Source organism: Suncus etruscus, chromosome 18 (genome assembly GCF_024139225.1).
Source record: "Suncus etruscus isolate mSunEtr1 chromosome 18, mSunEtr1.pri.cur, whole genome shotgun sequence".
In the NCBI taxonomy this organism is placed as follows: Eukaryota; Metazoa; Chordata; class Mammalia; order Eulipotyphla; family Soricidae; genus Suncus; species Suncus etruscus.
In genome coordinates, this window is record NC_064865.1 from 59,094,843 (window position 1) to 59,107,873 (window position 13,031).

Below are 13,031 nucleotides of genomic sequence, written 5' to 3' on the forward strand. Positions count from 1 at the left end.
CCAAGCCGGGAGCGATTTCTGAGCACATAGCTAGTAGTAACCCCTGAGCGTCAATGGGTGTGGCCCAAAAAACCAAAAAACAAGCAAACAAAAAGTCTTGGGAACAGGAGCAATAGTGCAGTGGGAAAGATACTTGCCTTTCATGCATCTGACCCAAGTTCGATCCCTGGCATCCCAGAGGGTCTCCCCGAGCACTGCCAGGAGTGATTCCTGAGTGCAGAGCCAGAAGTGACCCCTAAGAATCACCAGGTATGACTCAAAAACAAACAATAAAACAAAACAAAAAAAAACAAACGAAAGAAGAGTCATTCTGAATTGCAGGTGAGATTATTTCGTCCACAATGAGAGCAAATGGTACTTAAGTAAGTAATCTCTTTATTTTATTTTTTGCAAAAAGCATAGCTCACTTTTAACTGTTTTATTTTGCACTGGATAAACAAAGAACTTGATTTCTATTAATGAAAGACAGCTTTTACCCAGTGCTTTCCCCTGAAGTGTGCAAACCCGGGCCTATCTCTCCAGGCATCCAATGTCCCATTTTGGCCAAGATGGTAACAGGGGCGGTGAAATACCCAGCATGTCGCCTGCTCTACCACACTCCACACACTGGTTCACAAGGCCCGGTGACACACTCAGTCCCATGTGTAGGAGACTCGTGGCTGCTGGAAGATTCAGCCGCCCCCCCCCCCAACTCCTGAATGTGACCGGTTGGGATTTAATTCCTTATTGGCCCTGGAGAGACGGACACATGGTCGGGATGGCAAGAAAGTCTCCTATTTCACACACGCACCCCAGGCCCGCAAAAAAGCCTCCGAGACAAATATTTTAAGTGCTGAACCTTCAAAGCAATCCCGGCCTCGTCTGCAACAAATATTTATGGCGCATTTTAGATCCCCACTTTTATAAATGCAGACGGCACATCGCACCCCGTAAACGCCCAGCCGGGGTGGGCTCGGGTTGCGGCCCTGCCCGCAGATGGCTCCCTGGGTGGGGGTCCCCTTACCTGACAGAGCGTCCTGCGCCTCGAAGAACGTGCTGAGGCCCCCTTTCACGTAGGCCAGGCTGCCTTCACTCTTCTTGTGGGCCTGTCGCTTCAGGTTGCTGACTGCCACTTTGAGCTGGTCAAAACTGGATGAAAATAAAAGAGACCAAGATGGGGTCGGTGCAGTGAGAGGTTGGGCACGCTGTGTGGCAACTCTGGGAGGTGGGCTGGTTTCTGTTAAGAGGTTGTGTGCACGCAATGTGACATGCTAGAGTCTAGGCTCAGAAATGGGAAGCATCTTGTCACCATGAGCTGAGGCAGAAATCGGAGGCAAACAAATGGGGTTCACCTCCTCACCCCACTCTAAACCTTTATTTGTTATAAATAACAAAAGTCGGGCCTAAGTGGTGGTGCAAGCTGTAAGGCCTTGTAAGTGCTAGACTAGGATGGACCGTGGTTCGATCCCCGAGTGTCCCATAAGGTCCCCCAAGTCAGGAGCGATTTCTGAGCGAATAGCCAAGAGTAACCCCTGAGTGTCAATGGGTGTGACCCAAAAACAAAAAAAACAAGCAAAAGTCAATAGTTGTAGGTGATGGATAGCTAGCATAGCAGGTAGGGTGTTTGCCTTGCACACAGCTGACCCGAGTTCCATCCCCAGCATCCCATAGGGTCCCCTGAGTTTTCCAGGAAAAAGTCCTAAGCCCAGAGGCTGAGATTACTCCCCTACTGCTATGGGGTGTGGCCCCCAAAATGTCTCTTCCTGCAAAAAAGTCAACAGCTACAAAAGGTAGTAGCACTCAATGGGCCATGCCCAATGCCAGGGAACCACATGAATACAAATGTCAACAGTTTAGGTTTGGGCATTTTGGTTTTTGCTTGTTTGTTTTGGGGTGGGGAGGCACATCTGGCAGGGCCCAGAGCTGACTCCTATCTGAGTGTGCTCAGGGATCACTTTCTTCCTGGGAGCCACAGAGTCAGCAATCCGGCTCCTGCTTACCTGGTGTTAGAGTGATTCTCAATGAGGTACCAGGCGGCTGAGAAGTTCTCACTGGTGAAATCCGAGCTCATGCCAAGAAACAGTCTTTCCAGCTCCTTCTGGGGGAATTTATTTCTGCCGGAGAAGAGAATTAAAATATTGGGAATACATTAGAAGCATCACTATTACTACTCGAGTGTAAGAAATGTGGGGAAAATATGGCGGCAAGGGGACAGCAGAGCACAACATGGACCATTCCTATTTGCACAAAATCAGCTGATTTTCCATCACACAAGATTTATACCTTCAAAGAAGGAGACTGGCTAAACGTCATTATGAACTAGATTATAAAATAGACGACAGTGTAGAAGGGAAGGAAAGACTTAAAGAATCTATGATGCGACTATAAACTATATCCAAATATGACAGTATTCCCTACTCAATAATGAAAGCAACATTTAGACATCCTGAAACTTAAAACCATTAAATCAGTCTGTTGACATGAATTCTGGCTGCTGAACTATACTGAAAACAGAACAAAACACAAGGAATCCTCTGAGTCCGGAGTGACAGTACAGCAGGCTAGACCTTTACCTTGCACACGGCCAGCCCGGGTTTGATCCCCGACATCCCATATTGGCCCCAGAGTACTAACAGGAACAATTTCTGAGTGCAAAGCCAGGAGTAACCCCTGGGCATCATCGGCCCAAAGCAGAACCAAAAACAACTGTTTGAAAGCATGTTTAAGACCAAACTAGTGAGAGCTGCAGAGACAGTGCAGGAGGCAAGGTGCTTGCCTTCGACACAGTCAACATCAGTTCACATTCCCATGACCATGGATGGTCCCTTCCAGTACCACTATCAGGAGTCACTCCTGAGTACAGAGCCAGGAACAGCCTTGGTCCAATTCCTCGCCTCCACACCCCATTCCCCAAAATACAAAGTAGTGAAACCAACGGGGTCAAAGAGATAGTGTAGGTCGGCACCAGTTGGTTCCAAACACAGCCAGAGGAGCTTTAGAGCACAGAGCTCGGAGTATCCCCAGCCTACTGGGTAGTACAGTCAAACAACCCTCACCCATCATCCCAGAAAGAAGTCAGGAGAGGAGGTAAAAATTAATCTATCTAATCTTCATGCACGTCCATATTGGGAATGACCTAAGGAAAGAGCATGCTGACAGGCAGCACATTCTTTGCAGCTCACATGTTCTCACCTGCACCGTCCAAATCCAGTTTGAGCAAGTTCATTAGTTTATTCCCAGCACTATGAGAATAGGCTGGTGGCTGGAGCCAAGCCTAAAGCTGTGGGCAGACCATGGCCACTGAAGACATTGTGTGTGACGATGGGCATGGCTGGTGATGTTACGTGCTTGAGATACATGGTATGTGTGTATATGGATGGGGTGGATAGTGCATGAGGCCATGTATACATGGACATTTAATATGAGGATGGTGCATCTATGCATGTAGGATATGTAGACAGTCTAGCTAGAATGTTTATCTGAAATGTACATGTGTGCTGTGTTTGTGAAGTGTGTGCGTATGAGGATGTGCTTGTGTGTGTGGCTTGTGTTATGTGTGTATGTTATGTGTGTATGTGTATATGTGTATGTGTGTATGTGTATATGAATACTGTGAGGACGTGTCACCCCGTCTTCCTCTGTAATCATCATCATCCCCATCTTCCTCTGTAATCTTACCTGATAGTAAGACCTGCCCATTTCTGGGAGGGGTCTTTGGTAGGTAACAAAAGATTTACCTCAGGGGCTAGAAGGGAATTTGGAGGACAGAAGGGGAGACCAAAGAGAAAGTAGCAGGAGGAGGAGACATGGCGGAGAGAAGTTAAGATGCAGGGCAAGCTGAAGAGAGCATACTTGAATAGGTTATGATAGAAGCCACATCTGTTGGCTAGGGCCTGAAGAAAGCTGATGTCTCCTGAAATCTGTCTGTGGATCATTTCCCCACCGCTACCCTGAACCCTCAGACCCGCTGGCTGGAGGGAGTTGGAGGCACGTGGCCTGGGCCGGCAGAGAAAGGCCCTTCCGTCCATCCCATCACCACCCAGCCCCATCCAGGGCTGTTTTACTACAAGGACATATGTGTAAAATATTTACAGAATGTGTCTGTGTATGACGGCGTGTGTGTGCTTTATCCTATGTGCATGTAGATGTATAAATCTATGATTTATAGTCTATATGATAATATTAGTGCATATCTATACTCACGGTTCAGTGTGTCCATGTATGAACTATATGAAGCTCATGGACCCTTTTTGCCAGACAGCATACTTGGAGGAGAAGCTGGGGGAATTCTGAGTTTTAAGAAGTTTATTTTGCTTCAGATTTTTCATGCTGGCCTGATCCTTTACTTAGGAATAAAATCCTGTCACCTTTGGGAGTTCTTCTCATTTTATTTATTTGTCCATCGTACCTTCAAGTTAGAATTTGGGGAGCCTAATGACCATGTGGAGAGTTGGGCTTCGCCCCAGTTTAGTAACTTGAAACCTTCTCCCCTCAGCCCGCCCGACACCCACTGGCTAAAGTCCATAGTTCTTCTTCTTCCTTCACTGCTGACAGTCTGGGTCTTAACACGGTACTTTGGAGCAGGTAGCTTTGCCCAGATTGAATGAATGGCATGACAGCTGTGCAGCGTCTTCCCAGGGTATGGGAATGTGGCAGCATGCCTGCCAGGCTTCTGCCCCCCTTACCTTCCGCCACACCTCTGTGGACACTCATTGCTCCCAATACTTGCTCGAAAAACTGGAAGTCTTTTGTTGTTGCTGTCGTTGTTTTGAGGGAGGCCACATCTGCTGGCTCTTAGGGGTTACTCCTAGCTCTGTGCTCAGTAATCACTCCTAGCAGGCTCAGGGGTCCATATGAGATGCTGGGGTTTGAACCCAGGTCTGTGCTGGGATGGCAGCATGCAAGGCTATTGCCCTACCAGCACTCCAGCATGAAACTAAAAGTCTTAAGTGAATAAAAAGGACTATAGATGTAGCCACCTCCATGTTAACTCAAAGGTCCAACTTCACTGCTTTATGACAAATCTCTGCAGAGACTCCAAACCAAGGAAATTTCCAGGAACACCAGTTTTCAAGTTAAAAATTCTGGGGTTGTCTTAGAGTTGGAATGGGAAAACACCCCAAAACTCCCCTACATTACCCAAAGCCCCAGAAGCCACTACCACGTAAACATCATCTGTCCTGTTCTACAGATCCTGCAGTTCCTGGAGCACATATGCAGCCACTGACACTTGCAGATTCTACAATCCTGACATTCCAGGAGCAAATTAGATGAAAAAGTAGCTTAGGAGCCAATCAAGCAATAAACAAAAATGACATAGAAGGCCCAACTAGCGACAAACCATTCAGAGCACCTTCAGACAATGCCTTATTGACCCCCACTGGGAGATACAATAGTTTTCACACATCTTCTTTTATTGAAGTATTTTTCCGAAAATCCCATTAATCATTTAGTTGTTATAAGCAATCTAAAAATCAGTCATTTTCTGCCTGCCAAAGGGGCATACGTGGGGGTGTGTATGAATGGGAAACTGGAGACAATGGTGGAGAGAAGGGTCATATCAGTGAGGAGGGATTGGTGTTGGAACACTGACTTTCCAGAACAAGTGTATTAGGGACAACTCTATAAACTATGGTGTTGAAATAAATATAAATAAATAAATAAATAAATAAATAAATAAATAAAATATGCCAGACTCCTGACTATCACCTAACCCCATTACAGACTTTACAAAGAATCCAATTACAGAGATCCTCAGCTAACAAATCTCTCAGTTCCAAACTCCCAGTGTGAAGTTCCCCCTGACAAGAGAAAGCAGCATCTTGGGGTCCACAATGTACTCCCCTTTTTTCCCCAGGCCCTGTCACTGGACAAGGAAGATGTACAAGTCCAGCCTGGCATTGAGGACATAGGGGAGGACGCTAAGCAAACACGCGCGCATGGCTGCTCATCGTAACTGGGTCTGAGGTCCAAAGCACAAGCTAAAAGCTTAACCAGGAAACAGACTTCATGTACCTCTGGGTCTCTCCAAGAACTCACATTGAATCTGATCTCTGAATCCATGAGCTGGGGATGGGACAATTTACGCACTGGACTGCGCCCCTGGGGTCCAGCGAGTAAACGCATGAGCTCAGTTTCATCAGGAGGGTCAAACTTAATCTTTCACTAGCTGGAGGCCCTTCTGAAACACATTTCCCGTTAGAGGGCAGTGCGAGCTCAGATTTAAAATGCTCAGGATGGGTTCAGCCCATGACAGGGGGAACCATTCAGGTACAGGGGATGGGGTGAGGGTTGGAAAAAAAAGCTGGCAGGGAGGCTTCTTAACTCTCTGCCCTAGTTTTCAAGGCACCCGCAGTAACAACACTGGAGTGAGTGCAGCAACAAGACAGTCTGCAGAAGCCAGTGGAGACGGTGGAGCCTGCAGCAGTTGAGTGCTTTCCTTGTCTGCACTGCATCGAACACGTTTTCTTGATTTTGCAGAGAGATAAAAGGCCGGGAGGGAGGGCAACAGGGGGTTTATGTCATGCTTTGGGGTGTGTATGTCTAGGTCAGACTCACTCTTCTAGGATGTGGATTCTGGTATTTAGCACTACTGTTCTCTGTTTCTGTCTGTTTTTCTCTCTTGCTCTATCTCTCTCTGTTAACCGACCAGTGATCAGGATCCGTCAAACTTCTCAGACACTTTCTCTGTCTCTCTCTCTGTCTCTCTGTCTCTCTCTGTGTCATTTCTTCCTTTATCTCACTTTCTGTTTAGCTGTTTATTTTCTCCCATCTTTTGATCTGACAGTATCTAAATTTTTGCACCCAGTATAGCCCACACATCTGTTTCTTTATATACTTCCTGCAATATATAAGTTTCTTCTCTTCTGCCCTTAGGCAGAGACTATTTTATCCCCTTCTCAGCTTTCTAGAAGTACTTGGAAAATGGGTCATCCCTCTTTCTGTCGGAAAGACAATGCCGTGATGCCATGCCCCTAATTCCCCGTGGAACCAAGCAGATATTAGTGGATCATGAACTACGGCAGAACATTCGATTCGGTCCTTCCCAGGCAATAATTTCACCCTTGTGGTGGACTGTGTGGGAAATCAATGAGGGGAGGCAAAGCTCTATTTTCATCTCCCCACCCCCATCTAGGTACATTCTCTCCACGAAATTCCTACACAGAGATTTGCCTCCGTAAAATGTTCACTGTGTCAGAAATCAGGCCACAGCTTTCACTGGATCCCAACCTCATTTTTCCCTTTCTTATTTTTTTCCATTTCCACGGGTTTGTCTCCAGGACAACCAGAGCTGTGCAAAGACCGTATCTATCTGCGACAATGGGCACCGTAAATCAGAAATACAGACGTTTTATTTTTTTTACGAGCAAGCCCCGGTCTCAGTTCAAAGGGAAGCTGGTCTTTTTCCGAGCAATTAGTCCCATTTTTATAAGAATCGAGGCACCATGTGCGCAAAACATCAGTGAAAGCTTCAGAGAACATGAAGGGCCGAAGCCCTCGGACAAGGATCATAAATGCCACTTGGGGAACTTGTGGGCCGAGAGACAACGTGGAGGGGCATCGCCTATAAAGCCTTTATTTATTCAACTCCACACCAGAAAGCAGCCAGAATTCGGCACTGGGTTACTCTTGCTTTCTTCTTTCCAGACTCAGAGGGACCGGTCACACACACCCGAAGCCCCCTGCTGGTACCCGGCTGTGCATTTTGGTGTTCCCTAAGGAGACTTGCCACAGACAAGTCTACACCACAACTAACAGGAGTCGATTACCTTCCAAGATCACACTGCACTCATCGCTTTCACTGGGGAATCTTTCAGGACCCACCCAAGTCACTGAGAAGAAGCCTTCATATTTCTCCAGCGGTCCCTCATAAGTAGAGTTCAACAGACAAGTACTGGGGCCAGAGAGATAGCACAATGGGTAAGGCACTTGCCTTCCTTGCTTGTGGCTGATGTGGGTTCAATTGCCAGCATCCCATATGATCCCCCAAACTGGGTGTAATTCCTGAGAGTAAACCCTGAGCATCACCTAGTGTAGCCCCAAAACAAAGAAACGTAAAGCCAAGTACTATTTGAAATCTGCAGTGAGTTCTTCAGCACCATTATTTTGGGGGGGAAATGGGGCCCACCCAGTGGTGCTCCAGGAGTCACTTCTGGCTCTGAGCTAAGAAATCACTCCTGGGGGCCGGGCGGTGGCGCTAAAGGTAAGGTGCCTGCCTTGCCTGCGCTAGCCTCGGACGGACCGCGGTTCGATCCCCCGGCGTCCCATATGGTCCCCCAAGCCAGGAGCGACTTCTGAGCACATAGCCAGGAGTAACCCCTGAGCATCACCGGGTGTGGCCCAAAAACCAAAAAAAAAAAAAAAAAAAAAAAAAAAGAAATCACTCCTGGCAGCCTCAGGAGGGGGCTCTATGGGATGCCAGGGATTAAACCCAGTCAGCTGCATGCAAAGACCATAAGGAAGTGCTCTCAAGAAATATACCCATAGAACATAAGAATACAACACAAAAACCCCTTCCTCACACCTATATTTATTGCAGCACTATTCACAATAGCCAGGCTCTGGAAAGAATCAAGATGCCCTTCACCAGACAAATGGCTAAAGAAACTGTGGTACATATACACAATGGAATATTATGCAGCCGTCAGAAGAGATGAAGTCATGAAATTTTCCTATACATGGATGTCCATGGAATCTATCATGCTGAGTGAAATAAGTCAGAGGGAGAAAGAGAGACACAGAATAGTCTCACTCATCTATGGGTTTTAAGAAAAATAAAATTCATTTTTGCAACAATCCTCAGACACAATGAGAGGAGGGCTGGAACTTCCAGCTCACTTCATGAAGCTCACCACAAAGAGTGGTGAGTGTAGTTATAGAAATAACTACACAGAGAACTACCATAATCATGTGAATGAATGAGGGAACTGGAAAGCCTGTCTGGAGTACAGGGGGGGGGGGGTGGGATGAAGGGAGATTTGGGACATTGGTGGTGGGAATGTTGCACTGATGAAGAGGGTGTTCTTTGCATGACTGAAACCTAATCACGATCATATTTGTAATCAAGATGTTTAAATAAAGAAAAAAAACCCACATTAAAAAAAAAAAGAATTCTACCTGCAGCCTCTATGGGACCAAAGCTTTTATCAAAATGTAGTAAGTATGGGGCCAGACCAGTAGTGCAGCAGCAGGGTGTTTGCCTTACAGGCGACTGACCCAGGACAGACCGAGGTTCGATCCCCGGGGTCCCATGTGGTCCTCTGAGCCAGGAGCGATTTCTAAGCGCAGAGCCAGAAGTAACCCTGGAGCATCAACAGCTGTGCCCCAAAAACCAATCCACAAAAAAAAGAAAGGAAAATAGTAAGTGAATCCAGGAAATACAATAATACAATACACTGACATTTTAACATCCAAACTTCCTTTCCTTTCCTCTTCTAGTAAAATGCGACTTCACACTGTAAGGTCAAAGAAATCTAAAATATAAATACAATGTCCAAGCCAGCTGCTAAAAAAAAAAATTAAAATAACCTGAAAACTATTTACCAGCCCCAACAATTCTCTTGACTTGTTTTTTAGGTTTTGTCCTACTGTTCCATTTTTCCATTGTTCTCACCTTCTTTCTTCAGAATACAAAAACTGTAAAAAGAACAAAAACTTTCTCTCTCCTCTGTCTTTTCTCTTTCTCTCTGTCTCTCTCTAACTTAACTGACAGTGCTCAGGATCCATAGCCAGTCAGATGACTCCCACTGGGACCAGACTTGCAATTTTGAGCAGATCTACTATATTTGAACTGGTTTTAATATTTAGCTGAGTTAAAAGAAGAAAGTCTGGACCTGTGTTCACTTGATGTTTAGAGGAGGGGCAGATTTTTACCCTTCCAAAAATCTATCCTTTCATGAGCCCCTAACTGGGCAAGTATTACTGAAACTTAAGTAGCAGATTGAAATAAATATTATTTTATCCCTATTTCAGGCCGTCTTGAACAAACGTAACTAATACTATTTTAAGATAATAAGCCGATTTATGGCCCTGAAAAGATTTCAAGGATTAATATAAATAGAGGTAATTGCACCTACTTCAAAGGGGTAAAATTAAAATGCTCAAAAGCATTTAGAAAGAACCCAATACTTTATGGGTGCTCAAATAGCACTCGTCTGTATTTGGTTAAGTATCATAGCCAAGAGATCAAGAATAGAGATGAAATCTGTCATTATGTTGGCCGGAGCCATAGCATAGCAGGGAGGGTGTTCGCCTTGAATGCAGCTGACCTGGGTTCGATCCCCGGTACCTCATAGGATCCCCCTAGCCTGGCCAGGAGTGATTCCCGAGTACAGAGCAAGGAGTAAAACCACTGAGCATGGCTGGGTGTAGCCCAAACAGTAACAAAAAAAAGAAATGCATTGTTTTTATCTGGATTTTCATAGAAACTAAAAGAAATGTTCTAGATTGCCGTATTAAGGGTCCAATATTTGCAGATACTGCAACAGAATCATCCTGAAGGCTCTAGCTAAGACCCAGCATCATGGTTACGAAAGCAATGCTTCTGGATATGCTGGAGGCTTTGAGATCTCTGCAACTTTCACAAGCACAACCTGGTACTAGCAACTGTTGTCACTCACCTGCTGGAGATCACAGCCCCAGGACTTAGTTATTTTCTGAGTTTTTTCTTTCTTTTGGATTATCTTCGTTTACTTTATACCTACAACCCCTTGTATCTGGCAACCATCAAGCTTTTTGTTGTTGTTGTTGTTGTTGTTTTTGTTTTTGGGGTCACAACTGGCAGCGCTCAGGGGTTACTCCTGGCTCGACGCTCAGAAATCACTCCTGGCAGGCTCAGGGGACCCTATGGAATGCCAGGGATGGAACCACCGTCCTTCTGCACGCAAGGCAAATGCCCTACTTCCATGCTATCTTTCTGGCCCCCCATCTAGCCTTTTTATTGAAGAACTTGGTTTTCATTTTTTCTGGATTCCACAGAGATGTGAGATTCTGTACTTGTCTTTCTCCTGGATTCATTCCACTTCCCGTAATGCCCTCAAAGTTCACTCAGGTTGTCACAAATATGATTTCATCCTTTTTATAATTGGATTATATTCCCATGTGACGTGTGTGTATATGTATGTGTCTGTATACATAGACCACATCATCTTGACCTATTTTTCCAACAACTCAGATCCTTTGCAAAACTTGGGAGATTTTAAGTCAATCATCTCCAATGAAGGCAAGGGTATATATATATTTTCCCAAAAGTATTGATAAGCCCAAGAGATAGCATTGCAGGATAGGCATTTGTCTTACCTGCAGTCAATCTGGACTCAAAACCCAGTTCTGCAAACAGTCCCCCCATGCACTACGAGGTGTGATCCCTGAGCACACTATTGGGTGAGCCCCTCCAAAAGATCAGCATTTTTATTTTCTTCAGATAATCACTCAGATTTGGAATTATTAAATCGAATAGGTTCCAGCTTCATTCCTTTGAAAGTAGCTGCCTTGTTGATGAACAGTCATCGATTTAAGAGAAGATCATTTTCCTCTGGTGTGTTCTTGGCTCTTTCCCATGAATTAATTGGCTGCATAAACCTGGGTTTCTTTCTTGCTCTCCAATCCATGCCTCTGCACTGACTATTTTTATGCCAATACTACACTATGCGTATCAATTATTCTTGCTTTGGAATATAGTCAGGAAGTATTAAGTGCAATGCCGCCCGCACTGTTGCTCTTTCTTAAGACTATTTTGACTTTTTGGAGGTGTTTTGGGTCATATATAAATCTTTGGGATGTTCTTCCAAATGTCTATGAAAAACACCTTTAGAATTTTGGCAGGGACCACAATGAATCTAGATTTGGTCGCCAGAGAAAATTCAACTATATCAACTTCTGTTGTACTAAGGAGCAAAGGTCCTGAATGAGGTGACTATCACTGCAAGGTCTGTTCCTGCTTGAAACAAAGTGTAAAGACATATCTAGCAACCACCTGTCTTCTCTGGCATTTCTCCAGCTTCCAAATCTTTAAGACACAGAGCAATGAAATCTGGAAATCACTCTAAAATGATCCACGTCAAAGGACCTCACAGCCCTGACCTAGGTAAGTCCTAGCTCAGTTAAAACTTCTCAGTTAAGTGGCAAAGATACAGCATGGCAGGGAAGTTTGCCTAGCATGTGGCTGGCCTGGGTTCAAAACCTAGAATCCCATAGGGTCCTCTGAGCCTGCCAGGAGGGATTTCTGAGTGCAGAGCTGGGAGTAACTCCTGAACACTACTGGGTGTGGTCCCCCCAAAAAGCTCTGTTAGGCTTTCCCCCTATCTCTCCCTACACTAATGGGAATGCGCTCTGGGAGGAAGGCAGGCTGTTCTAGCACTGGTTTATATTGGAACAGTCAGTGGAAATTTTTTCTCTTTGTTTTCATATTGATAATATTTTGTGCATATATTCTATATATCCATAATATCCATCTTGTATTGGGACCTGGATACTGCCCTACAAAGCTCATTTCTAATATTTTACTGCCTCAGTCCCAACCCTTACTTCCCCCCATCCTTCCATGTAGGTGCAGCTAATGACATGAAGCTCACCACATAGAATGATAAGTGCAGTTAGAGAAATAACTACACTGAAAACTATCATAACAATGTGAATGAATGAGGGAAAAAGAAAGCCTGTCTCGAGTACAGGTATGTGTGTGTGGGGGGGGAGTAGGTAGATCCGGGAAATTGGTGGTGGGAATCCTGCACTGGGGAAGGTGGGTGCTCTTTACATGACTGTAATCATACAACTACAATTATATTTGTAATCACGGTATTTAAATAAAGATAATTAAAAAAAAATAAAGTGCTCAACAAAATTGGAAGCAAATCAAATGTTTACCATAGGACACAATAAAGTATTATTGCAAAACAAATAAAAAAAACCAATTAAATAACTGGCTTTTTAAATTGAAAAAAAAAAAAAGCTCTGTTAAAACTCTGAGCAGCTCCACACATGAAAACTTTCCAGATCAAAAATACTCAGATCTTCTCTCCCCGCCAGGAAGGAACATCTTCAGGAGATTAAAT

The 13,031-nt window shown here is 44.8% G+C and overlaps 1 protein-coding gene across 1 annotated transcript in view; it reads right to left on the minus strand.

The window, feature by feature from the left end:
- EXOC2 (exocyst complex component 2) overlaps nt 1–13,031 on the minus strand; it is a 729,898-nt gene that overhangs the window by 104,939 nt on the left and 611,928 nt on the right. Inside the window, exons 5-6 of the mRNA XM_049765112.1 lie at nt 1,980–2,093; nt 1,004–1,128 (exon numbers count right to left, since the gene is read on the minus strand). Of these exons, the coding sequence (XP_049621069.1) occupies nt 1,004–1,128; nt 1,980–2,093 (239 nt within the window). The remainder of the gene's footprint in view (nt 1–1,003; nt 1,129–1,979; nt 2,094–13,031) is intronic.